Source organism: Typopeltis vanoorti, chromosome 9 (genome assembly GCF_054136105.1).
Source record: "Typopeltis vanoorti isolate ZY-2024b chromosome 9, IOZ_Tvanoo_1.0, whole genome shotgun sequence".
Classification (NCBI taxonomy): Eukaryota; Metazoa; Arthropoda; class Arachnida; order Uropygi; family Thelyphonidae; genus Typopeltis; species Typopeltis vanoorti.
Window position 1 is genome coordinate 68665786 of NC_143557.1, and position 23937 is coordinate 68689722.

General features: G+C 37.2%; 1 protein-coding gene across 1 annotated transcript in view; it reads left to right on the forward strand.

Moving 5' to 3' along the window:
• Nucleotides 1-23937, forward strand: part of RecQ4 (RecQ4 helicase) — a 261720-nt gene that overhangs the window by 20693 nt on the left and 217090 nt on the right. The window contains exon 3 of the mRNA XM_090397875.1: nt 18190-18306. Within this exon, the coding sequence (XP_090254001.1) occupies nt 18190-18306 (117 nt within the window). The remainder of the gene's footprint in view (nt 1-18189; nt 18307-23937) is intronic.

Below are 23937 nucleotides of genomic sequence, written 5' to 3' on the forward strand. Positions count from 1 at the left end.
TTACAATTATTGTCTGAGTTGTATTTGCAACTTTTGCTATGTGACCTTTGAACTTCAATTTTCTATCCACCAATATGCCAAAATCCCTTGTCTCCTCAATTTCTTGTAGCATAACCCCGCTAATATAATATGCCACTGAAACTCTAATCAACCCAAAGTTAATAACGTTACACTTACTAACATTAAACTGATAGCCATTTTCATTTTGCCAAATTTCCAACCTGTTTAAATCATTTTGTAAGTGCTGAATATCAAATAGTATTCCTGATTGTCCCTGCCTATCTTCACATCATCAGCAAACAATTGCACATCTGATGTTAGACCTTGGCTGATGTCATTAATGTAGATTGAACAATAATGGCACCCAAGGACTGAACCCTGAGGTATACTACTAGTCACCTTAAATCTGGGAGATTCACACCCTCTGTATACCACTTTTTGATATCTGTTTGTCAATCATCCCCCCCCCCCCCCCCCCCGATTCCAGTCAAGAGTTTATATTCCAATCCCATATTCTCCAGTTTATGCAACAGCCTTTCTTGTGGTATCCTATCAAATGCCTTAGAAAAATCCAACATTATTATTATTATTTTTTAGGCCTCCAAGGAGTCAAAAGACTCATCGCGGGAGGTCCTTCCTAGAAAACACAAGTCCATCAAGACTCATTGTGGGAGGTCCCTCCTAGGAAACACAGTCTATCTTACCACTCCTTAAACTCATTGACCGTTCTCGCTCTCACCACTCTATCAGGCAATGCATTCCACAGTTCAACCACTCCCCACCCTCTTGCTCACAGTTTCCTTTCATAACTTCCAAGGATGGCCCCTTGTCATCACTCCTTCCCGCTGTTCAACCAAGTGAAAGAACTCCCCAGTGTCAACCCTGTAACCACCTCTCAACAGTTTAAAAGTCTCAATCATATCACCTCTCCTTCTTCTATCCACCAAACTCTGCAGTCCACATTCTCTCAGCCGATCCTCATAACTAACATTGCACAATTCTGAAACTGTCTTTGTTATCCGCCTCTGTACCATTTCCACAGTTAATTTATCCCCTTCAAATCCTGGGGACCAAATCTGAGAGCAATAGTCAAAGTGTGGTCTTATACAACGGAATGATAACTCTTTTATCTCTGCAGGTCAGCATCCTTCTCATTATTGCAGCACTCCTCTGTGTTACCTTCACCACCTTTGCAATGTGTCCCTTGAATTTCAGGTTTCTATCAATCATCAACCCCAGATCTCTTGTCTCCCCTACTTCCTCCAGTATATCTCCCCCAATAGAGGATGCAGCGTCCCATCAATGTGTCCCAAACCTCAAGACCTTACATTTTGCTGCATTAAACCTATACGCCCATTCATTTGCCTGTCTGTCTAGCTTATTTAAATCCTCTTGCATGACTACCACATCTGCACTATTACTAATAAACTTTCCCAGCTTCACATCATCCGCAAACAACTGAATATCCCCTGCAATCCACTGACAATGTCATTGATATAAAGGTTAAACAATATAGGTCCCAGTATTGAGCTCTGTGAGACCCCACTTGTAACCCTATGCCCCACCATACACAACTCTCTGATACCTATCAGACAGCCAATCCTGAATCTAGTTGACCAACCTGACATCCAAACCCATGTGCTGTAACTTAAATATTAGCTTATGATGTGGCACCCTGTCAAATGCTTTCGCTAAATCCAAGAAAATGGCAGTATATGCCTTTCCCTCATCTACTGCTCTTGTAACTTTATTATAAAAGGCTAGCATATTACTAAAACAAGAGCGCTCCCTCACAAATCCATGTTGACTCTCACAGATAACATTACCCTCATCTACCCAATGTTGTATATGGTCCCTAACTAATTTCTCCAAGATCTTAACAATGATGACACACAAACTGGTCTATAATTAGACACTTCCAGTCTGCTACTGCCCTTATGCAATGACACTATCTTACCTTCAGTGTCAGTTCCTTAGCACATTCTCTCAAAACTCGTGGTGAAATACCATCCAGTCCCACAGCTTTACTGACATCCAGAGTACTCAGTATTTGGAACACGTTCTCCTCCTGCACCTCTAAACCTCGAACCTGCCCTATCCCTCTAGTATTAAAATTTACTCCTCCAGGATGAAATACACCAATAAAGTGTTCATTGAACAATTTCACTATGTCCTCTGTATCAGTCACTCTATTTCCATTTTTATCCCACAATGTCATTCTTCCACAATCATTTCTCCTCCTATTAGCCACACAGCTAAAAAATTCCTTAGGATTTTCTTTGGATCTTAGGGCCAATCTCTTCTCATATTCCAGTTTCACCTTCCTTACCATACTAGTCACTCTCCTGGCCTGTGTCTTATATTCTTCATGCATCTGCTCTTCACCTGTCTCCTTATATCTCTTCCATAGCCTCTTTTTCACATGCAGTTCCTGTTTAATATTGTTTGTCATTCACTTTACCCCAAATTGTGTCGTCTTCACTTGTGGAATACAGCTTACTATTGCTGCTAACAAATATTCCTTCACAATTTCCCAAGCATAATGATATCCTGGCCTTCCAATTCTTCCCTTCATGAAATTTCTCAAGTTGATGTCTAAGACTATTATAATCACCTGCCTTATAATTCCACATATGTTCCCATCTCTTTGATACTCCTGCATGTCTATTCATCTTCCAAGTCAAAACCACATGGTCACTCTCTCCAACTGATGGGAGAGATGTCATCTCAGTTATTATCATCTCTTCTGATGCTATGACCAAATCCAAAACTCTTGAACCTCTTGTTCCCTCTATTACATGTTGCCTAAGATATTTGTCCCTCAAGAATTCTAGAAATTCCATTCCCTTATTGCTACATGCATCTTCCTCTCCCCAATTTATACTGCTGTAGTTAAAATCTCCCATAACAATCTCTTCTTGCACTTGCCAAGCTCAACTGTCTAAACATCTCCTGGTCCCCACCCTCTGGGCTCCTTGGTTTGTAGCAACACCCCCACTAAATATCCCGTTTTGCCTATCTACCTCACACCATATGCTTTCAAAATCATTAGTGTCACTGCCTTCCAAAGCCTCCACTCTTAGAGGACATAAGTCGTCACTTATCGTAAGCAGTACTCCACCACCACGCTTTCCCTTTCTATCCTGGCGAAAAATGCTGTACCCCTGCTACTTCTATTCCTGTTATTATATCCTCTTCTGTCAACCACGTCTCAGTGATCCCAATAATCTTTGGCCAGGCTGATGCTATCAGCACCACCAATTTCTCTCCTTTATTCCGGATACTCTTGACATTAGTATAAAGCATAAATATCAGTTATCATAGTGGATTCATTCCCTTTATCCAACTCGGCTGTAACGTTATCAAATATGAGCAAATTGCTAAAATATGGCCTTTCTTTAGTAAACCCATGCTGCTCCTTGCAGATCATAGCATGTTTGTCTACCTATTTGAGTTTGTGAGTTCTTACCAACTTCTCTTAAATCTTCACTACCTTGTTACTGATAGGTCAGTACCGATAACTTGAGTCTCAGCTCAGTTTTTCATCACCCTTGTACAATGGAACTATCATACGTTCTTTCCATTTGTGAGCTGAGATTCAAGTTACATAAACATGTGAAAGGCCTAGCCAATTCAGCTTCACCCTCATTTTCATGAACTTTTAACTCTTCATCCAACATAGCAGTAGCATTGTGCACCATGTTACATATACCTGATTGATATATCTTAGCAAAGTAAGCACTCATTAACTGAACAATCTCATTAGCTTTCGACACTTGAGTACCATCTATATTCAATATAGTTATTCTTTCACATTCATTCTTTCTTTTGCTTGTTGCATAATGATAACATTTTTTTGATTTCCTTTAGCTTGCATGGCCAGTTTCTTTTCATACTCTGATTAGCTTTCTGCACAATACCTGTTACTTTTCTGACCTGAGCTTCATATATTTCATAACTCCTTTCACTTTTATTCTCATGATATTCTTTCCACATCATCTTCTTCTTCTTGTGAATCTCTTGCTTAATAAGGTTGCACATCCATTTCACTCTCAGCCTATTTATTCTTTGAACATGGATACATTCAGATACAGCCTCATTTCAGGCTTTTTCAAAGATTCCCATGCATTGCTGACATTTTCCCATTCAGTAACTGATACCATGGGACCAAGATAGTATTCTCCTAAGTTGATCATAATTTCCAGCTTTGTAGTTCAGCATGTAACCTGTTTAATCAGAGCATCAATACAATTAGATACTTCCCAGGAAAGCACAGCATGATCACTGGCTGATATTCCATGTTAAAATAGCCATATTCTTAACAGAGATCCTTCTTTCACATGCTACTTGAGAAAGTTGTCTTGCAACAATTCAATAAAATTCCTCTTCTTTCTTACTGTGAAATTTCTCTTCTACCCAATCAATGTTTGGAAAATTAAAGTCACTCATAATGATCACTTGTTTGGTACCCATGAGGCTAAATTGGTGATGCATTTCTTCATCCCCTGCAACTAGCCACCAGGTCTGTAGCAACATTGCACCATATATTTCATTCTGTTAACCTCCACTTCACACCAGATAGACTCAAACTCATTACTGCATTAGACATTGTTACCATCATTGTTTTCTTGTGTTTCTGCTTTAACTGGACTTAAGTCCAGTTAGAGCAGAAATCTGATATCATTAATACTACTACTCCTCTCCTATCTCTTCTGTCATTCCTAAAAATAGTGTACCTATTACACTCGATCCCACTTACCATATCTGATTCTGATAGCCAGGTTTCACTAATGGCAACAATCTTAGGCCACATCGTATTCAATAAAGCAATGAACTCAGCTCCTTTGTTTCTGATGCCCCTGGCATTTGTGCATAGACAATAAATGACCACCTATCCTATTCTTATAATTAGATATGTAATCTATTTGGTCTTGTTCTAGATTTTTTTCCCCCTCCCCAGACATTCTTAAAAGATCTGAACCCAAAGCATATTTTGCCACCCCTTTGCCACATACATAACCATGTTCGAAGACATAGCTTTATCACATTTGCATACTAGCTACACGTTATATTACTGCTACACTAGCCATGAAGAAACACTTAGAGACATAGCCAAAAAAAATAAACTGCATAAGGATTCCGAAATAATTTTCCAATGGATTCCATTCCAGGTGGGATTAAAGGGAAATGAAACTGCAGATGAAGTAGCAAAAATGGCTGCAACATCAAGTGTCTCAGCTCAGACTTTGATTTTGATCATTTTAAAACTACTCAAAAAGAAAACATGAAAAGAATGATTCTCCATGACATGACTCACCACTGCTATTCGGCAGAAAAACCAGGAGCTACCATCAACTCCAAGTTTAATCGCTGTGCCACTATTTCTTGTCTTAAGACCAGTCACACAAGACTAATCAAGTTTAGCAATGGCCAAAAAGTCTTCCCCATCTGCAAAATCTATAACATCAAGGAAGCATCACATCACCACTACATTTAGTAACTTGTATGAATATTTCTAAATGTGAACTTCATAACAGCCCAGAAAAGGTGCTGTATAAAATACATGAATTTGACCTCTATGATCTGGTGTAATAATACCATGTGATTAAAAAAAAAATGTTATATGATCAAAATGCATCTTTCAAATTGAGAAGATTACCATTTGATTTTTCAAGATAACAAAAGCAAATTAGGTTGCTCTGAATGTATTCCTATAAGAACTGACCTGTTTGTATTTGCACAAAAAGATCCTATGTAATCTCACTCTGTTACACAATCTCACCATGCCAATTAAATAAAATAAATTATTCCCTCTTATTCACTAACACCTACTTAAGTTTTTCTTGTTAACCACATGACAAGCTCTCAAGTTTTCACATTCTCTACTATCTGATGATTCTATGAAATGGCCAGCATACTATCATACTGATGGCCAGTCATTCATTCTTACAAGTTTTAAAATTTTTCTGTCATTATCTTTTTATATTCATAATTTGAGTTATTGTCTTTTATTATTTAATTTTTCATTTATTTTTCCATTCTTGCCATTTTTTTTTATATACTTATTCCTCTTCACTCCATTGGGAGCATAGGGCCTCAACCACAGATCTCCATCTGACTCTGTTTTGTGCTTCTCGTTTCATCTGCGTCCAGATCTTTACAATCTTTCTGGGGGTCGTCTTCTACTCCTCTCCACCAGCTCATCTTTGGTCTACCTCTCATCCTCTTTCCTTGTAGATTCCATTCTAATGCTTGTTTGACTTTGTCCTTTTCAGGTTTTCTTAGTACATGCCCTATCTGTTTTCATTTTCTCCAATTATTTGTTTTTGTTTATTTTTTTGCCATAACTCTTTATTGGATATTTTTTCAGGCCATTTTATTTGTATACTTCTTCTTAAACATATATTTACAAAGCTTTTCTAATTGCTTTTGTTATTGTCCATGTTTCTTATGCATAGAGTATAACTGATTTGATATTTAAGTTAAGGGGATAATAAATCCCTCATTATTTCAAAGCTGAATACGAAAATTGAAATCTAAGAGTTTCATGCCGAAGAACTTCCGGCGAGTCCAAACGTAATTCAACACCTGGTAGTACAACACTAGGGCAACTCGGAGCAAAGGTGGAGAAAGTTTCAATCACTGTCCTTAATATTTTCTCATAATGTAAAACGCAGCTCCTAGGAGATGTATTACTGTTTTACATTATGAAGGGAGGTCACTACCCAGACCGGTTTCGACCTTTACTGAGGTCTCATCAGTGAGTAGGTAGACCTGGATAATACCAAGGTTTAAATGAACCGAGCTTACATACTTTACTATATGAATTGCCAGAAAGATGTACCCATATATTATTACTACAATAAAGAGCCAAGAGGCTATTTTTTTTTTTTCTGCAACATAAATTAAGTTAAGGGGATAATAAATCTCTCATTATTTCAAAGCCAAATACAAAACTCGAAGATTGAAATCTAAGAGTTTCATGCCGAAGAAAAACTCGGAGCAAAGGTGCTCTGAGTTGCCCTAGTGTTGTACTACCAGGTGTTGACTTACGCTTGGACTCGCCAGAAGTTCTTCGGCCTTGAAATATTGAGGGATTTATTATCCCCTTACCTTAATTTACGTCGCCGAAAAAAATAGCCTCTTGGCTCTTTATTGATTTGATATTTGGATTAAATAACCTGATTTTGTTTATTAAGCCTATTTATTTTGATCTCCATATTTTCCCTAACATTTTAAAATTTCCTCTGCTCCTTCATGTTTTTTTGTTATTGATCTTAGGTAATTAAAGTTCCCTACTTTTTCTAAAATTTAACCATCCAGTTCTATGTCTTCTTTTTGTTTATTATTTATTTTCATTATTTTTGTTTCCATTTTATTCTTAACCTAAAGCTTCATCGAGTTTTATTTTATTTTTTGTCTCATATATCGTTGTGTATGTGCCAGTAAACATGTATCATCTACAAAATCTAGGTCATGTAGATCAGCTCTTCCCAAACTGTGGGCTACAGCCCCCTTGGGGGCCATAAATTTTGTTGGGAGGGAGGGCCGTGAAATAGTGAAAACAAATTTAAAATCTTTTAAGACTAAGTAGATTTTTTTAATCTTAAAAGAAACGTATTTAATTTTCATTATTTATTTCTTTTTTTGTTCTTTTTTATATTTTAATGGAAAAAATCACACATTGGTGTTGGTTCACAAATTTTGCTGCTTGCATATTTTGGCGATTAATGAATATTAGTAAATATTCATTAATCGCCGTAAAATGAATGTTTTCCACTAATGAATATTAGTGGAAAACATTCATTTCTGAAAGTTTTCCACTGTGTATGATTTCTATTTTTATATTTTTTATAATTTTTTTTTAAGTATGTTGATAATTGTACATGGTATACTATAATATGACATTAGTTTCCATATTGCTTCTCTGTCAATACTGTCAAAAGCTTTTTCAAAATCAACAAAGTTGATATAAAGATTTGACTGCCACTCTATTGACTGTTCTGTTATTATTCTTGGTGTTGCCATTTGATCTGTACATGACCTGTTGGTTCTAAATCCTGATTGTGTTTCTCTTAGCTTTTGGTCTATTTTCTTTTTTTTATTTTTTCTAATATTATTATTGTTAGTATTTTACTTGTTGTATTTAACAATGATATTCCTCTCCAAGTATTGCAATCAGTTAAATCTCCTTTTTTTTGGTATTCAATTCGTCTGGCTCTTCTTCCTGCATCCATATTTGGTTAAGAGATGGGTAGAATATATTCACTGTGAAATCTATATTTGCTTTTAATAGTTCATTTGGTATGCCAGCTTTCAGGGTTTTTTCTATTCATTATCTCTCTGAAGTATTCTACCCATCTTTCTATTTTCGTTTTTTTTTATTGTTTATTTTATTTCCTTGTATGTCTTTAATAATATCTCTTCTTCTTTTCTTGCCTGTCATTGTTCTTGTAACATATAATGTTTTAGTATCACCTCTATTAGCTGTATTTTCTACCTCAAGACAGACACTTTCCAGAAGGAATAAATTTCCTTTTAAATGTTTTTTTTTATCTCTTCTGTATTAATTTGGATATAGCCGACCAAATTGTATTCTTATTGGCTTAAACCAAAATTTCAAATGATGGTACAACATGACAAAATTTCATGCCGGCTGGGGAATCGCCTGGTTAAACAAGGCTCCCATTGTTTTTTCCAGGGCAAACAGCAAAAAGTTAGATACTGGAACAAATCCTAAAACTTACCCGAACTCAACATCACCAGAGTTCAAGATCGGTACTATCAACATAAGAAGCCTGAATGGCAAAGAAATGGAAATAGCTGAGGAATTGAATAAGTACCAGATCGGCATAATAGGGGTGACTGAAACAAAAAAGACAAAAACTGGTGAGATCTTTCTGAGCAATAAATACAAAATGTTATATTCAGGCAATGACAATCAAGGAAAAGAAGGAGTAGCCATAGTATTCAACACTAAATACGAAGCTAATCTTCTTGAATGGCAAGAAATCTCAAGTAGAGTGATGTGGGCAAATATGAGAATGGGTAACTGGATAATGAGACTTATTTGTGCCTATGGTCCCACAGAAGGTTCTACTAAGGTAGAAGCGGAGGAATTTTTTGAGGCGTTAGAGAAAGCAACTGACACAGTGAAAAAGGAAAAGTTGGTCCTTGTTGGGGATCTAAATAGCAGAGTACAAATGACTGCAACTACACCAACGCCATCTACTGCCAACCACTACCACTAGTGTTTCCACAGACAACACAAACATCCATGCCCGTGGCGGGATTTGAACCCCCAGCCTTTTGGCTGGAGAGCAGGTACGCTAACCACTCGGCCAGCCTGGCTGGCCGAGTGGTTAGCATATTTTGGGAAAATTTGGAGAAAAGAGCAAAGCTAATAATAATGGCAAATACCTGTTGGATTTCTGCTCAGGACATGGACTGGTTATTACTAACACAATGTTCCAACATAAAAATGTGCACAAATTCACATGGAGAGAAGAGGCAAGGAATAAGTAAAGTCTCATTGACTGTGCTATTGTTGATAGTGATGTTTTCCTACTGGTGCAGAATACCAGAGTGTACAGAGGATTTGAAATTGGAAGTGATCACCGTTTATTCTTGAACAGGATAAAATTGAATTGCATATTGAAAAGAAGAACGTGTAAGAAAGTTTTAAAGAGAATAAAAGTTGAGTAGCTCTGAGATGTGCACTGTAGACTAAAATGCACAAATATTATTCATGAAAAAGGAAAGAGTTTGAGAGCAGGAACCAAACTTTCGAGATTCAGTGGCAAGCACTGAAGAAAACACTGACTGATTCAGCCAGAAAGGCATGTGGTGAAGTTGTGTGCAAGGATAGAAAAATCAGAACTCCATGATGGACACAGGAAGTTAAAAAGGCAGTGAAGGAAAAGAAGAAAGCATATCAAAAGTTCCTGACAAATAAGTCAGCTTGTGCTCTTAGAGAATACAGAGACAAATGTAAGAAAGCTAAACACTGTGTAAAACAAACTGGCTAAACAGAAGTAATGGGAGGACTTTGGCAAGAACATAGAAAATAAATATCAAGAAGGTGTCAAGATATTCTGGAGGTTGTTGAAGAAGCTCAGAAATGGAGGAAAGAGTGCTGTAAAAGGAATTAGAGATGATAAAGGTGACATGAAAATAGTAGAAAAAGATATCCTTGAAGTATGGAGTAATTACTTTGAAAAACTGCTTAATGAAACAAGCAGTAACAACACAGTGATAAAAAAACACTGACCAGGCATGCAGTCATGAATACATATCCATACTTGAGTAGAAAAAGCCATCAAAAGCCTGAAATGTGGAAAGGCAGCAGAAGTAGATGATATTCGATCAGAAATGCTCAAGTATGGAGGTATAAAAGTTGTATAGTGGCTTCACTGCATAGGTCAGAAGGCCTGGACAGAGGGACGAATTCCAGATGATTGGAGTAGAGCTCTCATAGTACCCATATATAAAAAGGAAAATAAAACTTAATGTGAGAATTACAGAGGCATTTCATTACTGAGTGTTCCTGGTAAGATATATGCAAGTATACTTGAGAAATGGTTTAGAAGGATTGTGGAAGAGATGCTTGGTGAAGAACAAGCTGGATTCAGGCCAAATAGAGGCTGTTAGGATCAGACTTTCACTTTACGACAGATAGTTGAGAAATCATGGGAATATAACAAAGATCTGTATTTAAGTTTTGTAGATCTGGAAAAGGTATATGACAAGTTGCCAAGAGAGAAGCTATTCCAAACCCTACAGTTATATGGTGTTAATGGGGCATTATATCAAGCAATACTTAGTCTCTGTGTGAGTTGTAAGTCAGCAGTTAGAAATGAAGTACAGGAAGATGGTTTAATGTTAACTCTGGTGTCAGACAGGAATGTACATTATTCCCTCTCTTTTTCATTATTTATATGGATCACATTATGAAGGAAAGGGGGGTATTAAACCTGATATCAGATGATGTTATACTTCGAAATAAATCTGCTACAAGTCTGCAAGATTCTCTGACTAAATTGAAAATTGCTGTATTTGGCATAAGGGTCAGCATTAAAAAGACAAAGACAATGAAAATAGGCAGAAACATTGAAAATATCAATTGCATTATGAATGGAGAACTTATAGAACAAGTAAAACATTTCATCTACTTTGCCGTGATTTTTAGTGAAGATGGTAAGTTAAATAAATGAAGTAGACAACAGTATCAACAGAGTTGGTATGTGGGAAATCAATTGAATAAATTTATATGAAATAAGAGAGAAATTAGCCAAAACACTAAATTAGCTGTATACATGACGGTGTTTAAACCAATTTTAACTTATGGATCTGAGAGCTGGGTTAGAAGTAAAACACTTAACCAAAGACTAGAGGCTGCAGATATGAGTCCTGGGAAAGATTAGGGGCATGAACAGATGGCATCAATGGCAATATCATATTAAAAACGAGGATATTAGGAAAGAACTTGATATTGTCAGCATCCAGGAATGCATTAGCAGAGCTAATCTCAGGTGGTATGGTCACTTAAACAGAATGGAGAGGAAAGATTAGCAAAACAAGTGTTCTCTGCCAGGTTAGCAAGAAAAAGATCCAGAGGAAGACCAAGATATAGGTGGATTGATACAGTAAAAGGTGCCTTAGAAGACAGATATATGAGACCTGATAATACTGGAGTCTTGATATTTAACAGACTGGTTTGGAGGAAAATTGTAGAAAGGAAGTTAGCAATGATGTAAATTTTTCATGTTGTACAATCATATCCTGTACACACCCCCTGAGGGTAGTATATATCAGGAATTTGATGATGATGATGCTGTATAATTTGCAAGAAATAAATGAGCCTTCTGTCAGCTCTGCTTCATCCATTTATTTAATATGATATTATTATTATTATCTCAAGACCCCCACAGAGTCAAAGCCTCATCTTTGGGTGTCCTTTGTCATATTCAATACATTCAAATTCTTTGCAGACACCACACTCTCAGTCAATGCATTCCAATCATTCACAACTCTCCATGCAAAAAGCCTGCTTCTCTCCTTTGCTCACACCCTTCTTATACACATTCATGTAATGTGATAACTTCGTGTAATGTAATATATCATATTACATTACATGAAGCTATTATTATTATTACTATTTTTATTAAGAGAGACGAGAGCCCTCCGGGGAGTGAGGGGCTCATTGAGGGAGACCACATACTATACACACCAGCTATCATGCTTATTCTCAAATTCATTCACTCTGCTTGCACACACAACATGCAATGGTAATCCATTCCATTCATGCACTACCCTATGAGAGAAAAATCTAGCCCTCATCTCATTCTTAGCAGCATTCATTCTCAGCTTCCAAGGATGCCCTCTTGTCCTTTACCCATCCCTCCATAAAATGAAAAATTCCATCAACCGAAATTGTGTATGGCCCTTTCAGAAGTTTGTACATCTCAATCATATCAACCCTGCAGTCAACAAATTCTCAGTCTGTCTTCATAATCAGTATTCCACAATCCTGATATCATATTTAACACTCTTATTTGCACTCTCTCTCTCTCTCTCTCTCTCCAGTGTATCAGAATTACAACAGAAACCAGGAGACCAGACCTGTGCACAATGAGGTCTTAACAAGGCTTTGTGAAGAGGCAAAATGACAGCTTTATCTTTACGTGTTAAAGTTCATTTCAGCATTGCAATTATCTTTTGAGTTGTATTTACAATCTTTGTTACATGACTCCTGAACTTCAACTTGCTATCTACTACACCCCAAGATCCCTAGCCTGATCAGTTTCTTTAGCATAATCCCACGAATATAATACAGCATTGGATAATGTTATATATGCAATACATTATACATATATTAAAGAGATCTCTGAATATATCTAGCATTTTTATTTTAAATGCAAAGTGTAAAGTAAAATTATCAAGGTAGCTCTGTGACTTAGTGTTAATTGCTTATGTCCTTCAGCATACCTAGTTTAAGAATCTTAAAGGATATGCTTCAACAAGCCTGTATATTTGCCTTATATTACTGCATTTTTAGTCCTACCTGAGGTAATATTAGTGCAGCTTTTTGGATGCTCCAATGGTAATGGTCATAGTAAGGAAAGGATATCAGTGACAGAATGAAAAATATTCCTATTAGAAATAGTGCTGTCTGATGTTGGTACCAAAAAAACAAAAAAAAAATAATAATAATTAAGGAAATATATGGGCTTTTTAATCTGATGTCTTTTAAATAATATGATACCAAGGTATGTTTGACAAAGCTCATAAGTGATTGACTACTAGGATATGAAGCTACCATTATATTTGTACCTATACAGTTGGTTGCTGCTATAGGCCAGGGGGTACAGGGGCTGATATTGAATTCATGCATCAGCAAATGAGTGCAGGGTTAGTGATTATTATAGGGGATTTTAATTATGGTGATATCAATTAGGAGGAAATATCACGTGGCAAAAAGGAAATGGAATTCATACACCTTCTAATTGATAATTACTTGAAACAGCACATAATTGAAGGGACTTATGGTGTGAGAGTGTTGGTCATTGATTCAGAGGACATATGCATAAGTAAGGTGTCCTCGTTGCCTCCAATTGGTGAGAGTGATCATGTGGTATTGACTTGGGAGGTTGCAAAATTTGTGGATTTCTCTCTTAAGAAGGGGGTATATGTGGAACTACAGGTTAAGTAATGATTCGGAGTGAGCTTACAGCCGTCCTATTGCAGAACATATTGCAGGGGAAAGATGTTAGCAGTGCATGGGATAAAATCAGTGGGTAGCTGAGGAAGGCAATATCAGAATGTATTCTCATGGTCAGGAAGACAAACAAGGTAGGTGTTAAATGGATGAGTAGTATCAGGCTTTATCTGCAAAAAAAGAAAATCTTATAGAGAATTTACAAGGAGAAAGGCGATCAGCACACCCATGAACAGTACAAGGCTCAAGCTAGGAAGTTACACATAGTAAGAAAAGCTAAATCAGATTATGAGAAGACCTTAGCCAAGGAGATCAAGGGTAATCCCAAAGAATTCTGCTACGTGGCAAGTAAAAGGAAGAATGACTTTGGAAGGATAACTGTAGTGGGTGCTGATGGTATTGCGGTGACCAATTCAGATGTAAAAGTAGAGTTACTGAGTGATCGCTTTTCAAAAGTCTATCACCCAAGTGAGGATATCTCTGTACCTGTAGCAATAACTAATGTGAGAATTGAAGTTAAGAAATCAGAGGTACTTAGTATATTGCAGAATTGAAATGCAAACACTGCTATAAGTTTTGATGGAATATCAACTCATGGTGTTGCGTGAATGTGCAAAGAAATTGTCATCGCCTCTTACATGGTTATTTAACTTAAGTTTGAACTCTGGTATGGTCCCTAGTGAGTGGAAGGAAGGCAAAGTAGTTCCTTTGCATGAAGGTGGCTTTAAGACTGCGGTAGTTAATTACAGACCAATCACCATCTCGGGTGTGGTGGTAAAAGTATTGGAAAAGTTGGTTAAAGACAAAATTCAAGAATGGGTAGATCAGAATATGAAACTCTATAAGGGGCTAACATGGTTTTATTAAAGGTTGATCCTGCCTTAGCAATTTATTAACTTTTTATAATAGAATAACATCTGAGTTGGACAAAGGAAATGGCTACAGAGTGGTACCTCCGGATTTTGCTAAGGCTTTTGACATGATACCCCATGGAATACTGTTGTACAAATTGGAGCAGATGAGGATGAATACTAAACTGATGATATGGATAAGAGAATGGTACCAAAAAGTGTGTGTGTATTATGGAGGCGCAGAGTCCAGGATGAGGCAGGTAACCAGTGGTGTGCCTCAGGGCTCTGTGCTTGGGGGCCATTATTGTTTAATTTGTACATAAATATATAGGAAATAGCTTGAAGGGAGATATGCAGTTGTTTGCTGATGATGCAAAGTTGGGTAGCGCAATAAAAAATCAAGCTAATGTTGAGAGTTTGCATGACAATTAAATAAGCTGGCAAAATTGGCAAAAGTTAATGGATGTCAGTTTAGTGTGGAAAAGTGTAAAGTTATGCATTTTGGGATTAAAAGATTACCAGCTGGGTACTACATTGATGGAATGGTACTCCAAGAGATTGATGAGGCTAGGGACTTGGGGGTGTTGGTGGATAGGGAGATAAAGTTCAGAGGGCACATTGCTAAGGTGTCTAAGATTGCACACAGGATTACTTGGTGATTGAAGAACACACTCACATCCAGAGATAAAGAGGCTATTATTCCCCTTTCTAAGGCTTTGATACTTTCAAATTTGGATTATTGTGCTCAAGTTTAGTCATCTGAATTCCTTGAAGATGAGGAGGTTGTGGAGAGGGTTCAGAGAAAAGTGACCAAGTTGGTGAGTGATGTAAAAAATGCTCCCTACATTGATAGAGTGGGAGCTTGTGGATTGCAGAGGTTGGTTGATAGGTGGAGAAGAGGGGATATGATAGAAACATTTAAATTACTAAATGGTTTTTATAAGATTGATACAAGGGAAAATATTTCAGCTGTGTGATAGTGATGAAAGAAACAAGAGGTCATCCCTGGAAATTAAGGAAAGGTGTGGTTAACAAGGGTGTGAGAATGAGGTTTTTTGCCTGGAGGGTGGTGAATAAGTGGAATGCATTGCCTGACTCAGTTGTGAGTTCCTCGTCTGTAAATGAATTCAAGAAGAGATATGATAGATATTATTTTGATAGTTTGGGTCTACTGCGATGAGTCTGACTCCATGGAGATAGCCATAATAATAATAATAGTATTTAAACTAAAAATTTTGATATCATACATTTGAGATATAAAAGTCTATGATTTTTATCAATATTTTATTTATTTTATTTTTTTTTTCAGCATGGAACTGTTTTTCCCTAAAACAACTGTTTTGTTCAGCATTAATTTTCATTCACCAATCTGTTTAAAATTTCTTGTTGAATAGTATTGCAATCAATGAGCAGTCCTTCAAATTATATAGTACCATGGCGAAAATTGCTATTTGTGTTTAAACAAATAGCAATCTTCACCAGGATAGAGTGGTAGAATTAAAAATGCCTGCTCAGATGAACTATATATATATATACCTTTGAATTTGTTTTATGGTAATCTCTTTCATTCATGCGAGGCTGTTCAATCTGTAGTTTACTAGTTCTTTATACATTTATTTTTATTTATTTGTACGGAGTTTTCCCCCATCCCTTTAGGATGAGTTGAGCCCCCTCGTTGGGGGGGGGGTAAGTATTGATGGTTGTAGATCCATGTATGTTCATGGGGCTGGTTTGCCTATTCTGGGGGACAAAAAACCTGAGTTTCTGGGTGAAAAATCCTTCTCTCTCTCTGTATGAGACTGGCTAACTCACTTTTAGTCAGAAGAGACCAGATAAAAGTTCCTCACGTCATGGACAGGAATCGAACCCAGGTTTTTCCGACCAGAGGGCTTTGTCTTTACCGACTGAGCTACAGAGGCGCTACTATATTAGTACTGTGGATGGGTGTTAAGTTGAAGAAGAAAATTGTTAACATTGAATTTGAAGATTTGCAGATCATGTTGTTTAGTAAATACATGAGAAAGGTGGCTTTTCCTTAGTTGAGGGAATGAACTAAGAGGAAGAAAAACAGAAAAATTTGTTCTTCTAGCCTGGAGTGGGACTATGAAGAGTGGTGATTAGCCACTGCATGTTCCTAAATAAAGTTAAAAGGAACTGTGGAAGTTATTGGCACCAATTCTGATGAACAGCAACCATGGAAAATAGATACTGAATGCTTGCGTGAAAGAAAGTGAGTCAAGGAGAGTTATCTCAAGAAAAGAAATCTTATTTTGTTTAGAGCTCTGGGTATCATCTGGATGAGACTTGAAGAAAAAGATTATTTTTTATTCAATACTTTTTATGAAAAATAAAAGTAAAAATAAATTGTGTACGACTGTTCAAGGTGCCAATTTCACGGTGGTGGCCTACAGGACATCCACAAGGTGACGGATGAAGCCTTGAATTGCCTTTCCAGCCTGGACCTTGACCTGTAGTTGGTGTGGCGGTGGTTATGGAGGAAACAGAAGATCATGGTCCTGTCTCACCACAAAGACGTTATTCTCGTAGTTACTCTCATAGTCCTCGTCATACTATCAGCAGAACTCCTCCTCATGTTAGAAGATGATGATACAGTGTGAAATGGGCCTCCTCTAACGGATCAAGTTTTCTCACACAAGACACAACTGCTCTCTACTTAAACCTCGGATACAGCTACTTTTATGTTGTGAAGTGTTGTGAGAACATGCAGCCTTGTCATACTTGGTGCAGCAGAACAATAATGTCCCTGGCTTAATTATGACAAGTTACTTTTGCTTTATAATTTAAAAAAAAAAAGGAAAGACTGAGAAAACAGGTTGTGCCTTTTATGTAATGAACTTTTATATGTTAAGATTTTCATCATTTGTTTTCTGGAAATTGTGATTGTACTTTTCACTTACCTGTTTTCATGTAGCCATACGCATATATAAATGAAAAATAAGATAGGAGTGAGTTTTCTTACTATTGAAGTTATCAGCATCCCATTTATGAATGATTTGAGGCTAAGTTTGAAGTTTCTGAAAATGAAAGTCAAGATTCTTTTGACCTTTCTAGCAAAAAAAAAAAAAAAAAAAAAAAAAATCCAAGGAAGCATTGAATTATGTTGGTTTGGAATAGTAAGAGGCATATGTTTACCGAAATTCTCAAAAGAATTAAAGGAAAAGTTAGAATTGAGGGGATTGGCTTTTTTTGGTAACTGTGTTAGCATCCAGTGTAAAGCGATTGATCAAAATTACAACTAGAAAGCATGAAACATATTCAAAGAATTTGAATGTGAAAATGCATTTACAGTCCTTTAAAATTAGTTATGCTGCATTTGTGGGATAAAAAGTAAGTCTTTTAACCTCTGTTATATTAATTTAAGGTTAGCCATGATAACTGAATCCTCTAGAAATTGCAGCATTCAGGTTATAAAATGTCAAATTGTATTATCACTCTTACAATTGGTATATACAATTTAAACATATATAATCCACCAGCCGTCATCTATTATAGCACAATCTCACTTTATTTCCTCTCTTTTGTTATTCACATAGTAGTTTTTAAGTATAATTAATTATTTGGGAATAAACCGTGAATATAACTTAAATTACTTTTAAACAGTAAATGGGCTTCTACCACTCGAAGATGAAAATAGTGATTTGCCACTGCCAACACTTGAGGAGGCAGCAATGTCAGCTGGTGGAGTGAAATTATCATCTTCAAATCACACTTTAATAGGTATGTATTGATTATATGATTCATTTAATATGTAAATTATTTGAAAAAAGTCACATATAATAATAAATCTTAGATATTCCTCAGTAAATTATGTCAAGCAATGTTCTGAATGGTAAAAACTACAGCTACTAAACATTTGATTCCTTCTATATGGGGTGGATTGCATTTCTGAGGGCTCTCCACAAGTTGAAACTTGCATAAGTCAGATTGGGCTCCAAAGCCAATGTCCCATATTAGCTAGAATATAATGTAATGTTAAGTGCTAAAAAAAAAGCATATTTAAAATAAAATATTCATGCAAATGAGAAATTAAGAGAATCATAAATTTTAAACATAATTTTAAAACAGTTATAATAGTGAATTTTAATTATTCAGATCATTTAAAATGTTCTTTAGTGCAAACTCATCATTAACAATTATATTCATAGCCAGCTTAAAATCATGTAATAGCCTTGCAGTGTGTTGATCACCTTTGTAATTCTTAAAAATATTCAATTTCACCTTTGTAATTCTTAATGATATTCAGTTTCATCCCTCTCCATGTGGGGCACCCATTCATGGGGGAGGGTACCTCCCAGTAGTGGCACGTCCTTTTCATTCTTCCTCTTTTTCTTTACTTTTCTTCCCTTATTCTTTGTTCTACTTCTCTCGAGTCTTTTTTACTATCCTTTTTTCCAGAACTCCAACTCCATCACTGGGATCCAATGCCCTGTCATCGTGTTTACCATGTGGTGTGACCTGTGAACATCCAGAAAGGGTGTGTGTGTGTGGGGGGGGGATCTTGGTAGTCTTGCACTACTTTGACCTCTGCTTCAGAAAGACATGCAGTTCTGCAACACCATTGCCTTCAAAGGTAATGGTGTTGCAGTAAGTCTCTCACCCCATGATCCAGGGTCATGATCCTAAGCTTGCTGTAGTGCTGACATAGCTTCCGGGGTAGCCTTGGCATTCAACTCCTGAGTGCAGTCATTGCTTGCTGGTCAGTGGGCGTCTGTGTGTGTGTGTGGCTCTGTGGTTGGTGGGTAGCTCTGGTGCTGAACCAAAAACTCCTTGAACATGAATTCTTATTCCCAAACAAGTACTGATACCGTAGATACAGCATTTGGTAACAGAAGTAAGAAACAAATTATATATGATACTAGTATAAATATACCAGTAATCATTCATGCAAGGTGAAAAGCCAATGGGGAAAATATCACCATTCTTTATTTGAAAGGGTTTAGAAGGACTAGCAGGACCTCCCAAAACTGTTAAGAAATTACCTTCTGGTTTTCATTTCATTTCGTATGGTGATTCAATGGCCGTAAACCCCTTTTATGGGAAGGTACACCACCACCTCAACCCCCTCCCTATTTTTATCTGGGCTTCGGACTGGCATAGCTGACAATTCAGACCTATGGCTGGAGGGATTGTCTTAAGTATTCCTGACTGTATCCATGTGTGTTCATGGGGCCGGTTTGCCTGCTTGCGGGAGGAAAAACCCCAGATAAACTGGGGGGGCGGGCCTGCAGTCCACGTCCAAGACCGACTAACTTGGCTATGGCCGAGGAAGATTCTTAAGCTCCTCACATCATTGACGGGAATCGAACCTAGGACACTCCTTCCCCAGGCATATGGTTGCGAAGCGCATAGCCACTAGGCTAACTGCGTGGACACTTTCTGGTGATATTCTTGTAGAAACATTGTGGCAGTAACATTCCAAGAAACTACTGGGAGCAACATCAATGGGGTGAATACCAATAACAATACTTACAGAACACTCAATTCCTGTAGAGGAGTGATATTAGAATGGGATCTCCTTGATGTTCCTGATGAGGAGATATGTTCAGAGCTTAAAGATCAGGAAGTGACAGGTGTGATACCCTGCTTTTACAAATGTTGTAAAAGCAGGGTATCTGAGCTGTCCTGTTAGAATGTACATCCCTAACCCACTAAGATGCTTTAAATGTCAGAGATATGGACATGCCCAAACTGCCTGTCATGGTTCTACTACCTGTTCCTGATGTGGTAGTAAAGAGCATGATAACAAATCTTGCTATGCAAAAAAAAAAGCTAAATGTGTCAACTGTCACTGAGATCATCCAGCTTACTCTCATGCATGTCAGAAGTGGAAAGATGAAAAAGAAATACAAAAAATGAAAACAGCACAAAACATATCAGGCTTCAAAAAGAAAGGTAGCCACCACCACACCTACTCTGACTCTGAGATCCTCGTATGCAGAGAAGGTAACAATTAAGAAAATGCCAACAGCAACTGAAAACATGTCTTTTTTGTCATCTGATAATTTCACCATACCTGAACTTTATGATTGCAAGTGCTTCTCTGTTGAGTGCATCAATCACATGACCTATGGCCTTACTCCAGAGACAACTCCAAAAATGATCCCATTCGATGAGAACCCACTTGTCAAAAAAATAATGGCAAAGATATCACTTAAAGAATCACCAGGCATCCCCACAGAAAAAAATGGATACCTCAGTAACCACTGAAAGTAAATTAAATTTGCCAACTGACCCTAACACATTGGACGTATTGAATATTTTACCAGAGGAAGAAATGGCCACTGGCTGCCATACTTCACAGAAACAGTTGATAAATATAAATCTGATAAAGGTAAACCTCCCAAAAACCAGACAAGTCTATCAAGCCAAAACAATAGGAAAATTTTTACAATGGCACTGTCATGGATTTTGCCAGAATATTGATGATATCAAGATTTTGTTGCAGAAACACAGACTTTTCTGTTCCTGTCTACAGGAAATGTATGTAAGACCTGATGAGGACCCTACCTTTACGAATTTCACTGTTGTACATAAAGACAGAACCGGAAGTGGTCCTGCTCATGGAAGAGTAGCTATCCTAGTGGGCAGTCATATTCCTTTCCATCATGTCCAACTTAATACTGCTCTGGAAGCAGTAGTAGTTTGCCTCTCTGTGGGATTTCTTATTATAGTATGTTCAATTTATTTACCACCGAGTGCTGAGTTAAATGAAATTGATCTTGATAACCTTATCTTGCAACTGCCTGAACCCATACATTTGATGGGTGACTTTAATGATCACTGGTCACAATACTCTGTGGGGTAGCACTAACACAAATAGGCGAGGTTGAATCGTTGAAAGAATCCTTGATAATAATGACCTCTTGCTCTTGAATAATAGACTCAATACTTTCTTCCATATACCTACCTGCTCATATTCTGCAATTGATCATACAATCTGCTTCCCTTCCATTGTTTCGCTGCTCACGTGGGATGTCGAAGATAACATATATGGAAGCAATCACTTTCCTATTCCTTGCACAATGTCTTCATAGGAACCATGTTCACCCAAACAGAAAAGCCTATATGGAAAATGGACCAGGCTGACTGGAACACTTTTTCTCATCTTGCAAAATTTAATGCTGATATCATCAGTCAAACACCTATCAATGAAGCAGTAAAGTATATAAAACAGAGTGCATTGTCCAGGCAGCAACAGCCTCCATCCCAAAAAATCATCTCGATTTCCACTCTATCCAAAGCAGTGGACAGAGTGGAAATCGAGTGGTGGACCCCCAGAATGTCAGATAGCCAAAAAAGATCATGGGATATATTTCATAGATACCACATCAAACTTAATAGCTTTTAAATGTGCTCAGGCCAATGCATTATGTGAAATGTCAGAGTCAAAAACAATCATGGATCCAATTTACCACATCAATTAATCAAATGATCAGTCCAAAAATTGTATGGATAAAATCCAGAAAATGAAAGGTAGATATAGAACACACTGTTTGTCTACCTTAGACCGTAATTGAAGTGTTATTGCAAATCCCAAAGCTATTGCAGACACTTTGGGGGAAAATTTTTCCAGAATCTCAGCAACAGCTTCACATCCTCCTGAATTTTTAATACTGAAAGAACAGCAAGAGAAACAAAGGCTAAATTTTTCTACGAATGGGTTTGAGTCCTACAATCAGGCCATTGTTAACGAGGAACTAAAAAGAGCTCTTTTACTGTCTCACCTACTGTCTAGTGCAGTATGCCTGATGACATTCATTACGAAATGATAAAACATCTACCATCATCTTCTGTGGATGTCTTTCTCTTAATATAGAACAGAATACTTGCAGAGGAAGAGTTTCCAATTATGTCAAGAATCCCAAAACCAGGAAAGGATCCAACACAAGCAAATAATTATCCACCTATTGCTCTGACTAGCTGTCTTTGTAAGGTACTAGAGAAAATGGTTAATGCCAGACTTCTCTGGTATTTAGAAAGCAACGATTTTCTCTCTAATACACAATGTGGGTTCTGTACACATTGTTCAACTTTAGAACCATTTGGTTCATTTAGAAACTTTTATAAGAGATGCATTTCTGACGCAAGAACATATTGTTTCATTTTTCTTTGAGATGAAAAAAGCTTATGACACAGCATGGAGATATGGCATATTAAAAGACTTCTATAACCTGGGTCTCAAAAGACACATTCCTGTATTTATTAAAAACATTCTGTCCAGGTGAACGTTCCAAGTCAGAGTGGGAAGTACGCTATCTTGACCATATCATCAAGAACAGGGTGTTCCCCAAGGCTCTGTCTTAAGTGCGACACTTTTTGCTATTAAAGTTAACTTCACTGAACAGCTTCCTCTCACTGTAGACAATACTCTATATGTTGACTTCACAATTTACTGTCACTCTCATAACAGTAATTGAGGGTAATTGAAAGACAACTTCAGCAAGCAATTGATCATGTTTCTCTGTGGGTTCAAGTTTTCAACAGAAAAAGAGTGTCTGTGTACACTTTGAAAACTCACTCTTTATCCATAACCTGAATTAAGAATGGGATGAATTGTTATTCCAGTAGCTACAGAAGCCAAGTTCTTGGGACCTCATCTTTGACAGAAAACTTACATTCCTTGCACACATTCATCAAATAAAAGAAAAGTGCAAGAGAGCGTTGGACCTCCTTCACGCTCTATCTTCTACTGAATGGAGTGCTGATCAATATTCATTGCTCCATCTTTATCTTGCATTTATATGTTCAAAACTGGATTATGGGTCACAAGCCTCTCATTCTGCAAGACAGAGTAACCTGCAATGGTTGGATCCCATCCATCATCAGGGTATATGGATAGCTACTTGTGCCTTTCACACATCACCCACTCAAAGTCGTTATATTAAAATAAATTAAAGTAAATGAACTGGCTCTATCACTTAGAAGGAAACAGTTGTCTCTTAATTATGTCCTAAAGATAAAGTCTCTCCCAGATCATCCTACATGGACTAGTCTCTTTTTTCTGCATTGGGAAGCTCAATATCACACATTTCAGACTGCCATACATCCTTTTGGTATGTTTGTTAAAGAGACTGTGCAAGCTGTTGATATGAATGTTGACAACATTGCCTACACTAAACATAACTGCATTCCTCCATGGTAGATTTGCACTCCATCCTGCAACCTCTCACTTTGTTAGCTGCAGAAGTCTCATAATCCATCATCTGTCTACCTGCAATTGTTTAATGCACACAGAGCAGCCCACTCTGATTTCTTTCCTATCTATACTGATGGTTTAAGAACTGATACTGCTGTTAGCTATGCTGCCTGACATTATTATCTCCAACCAGATCTCACTTGATTGCAGCA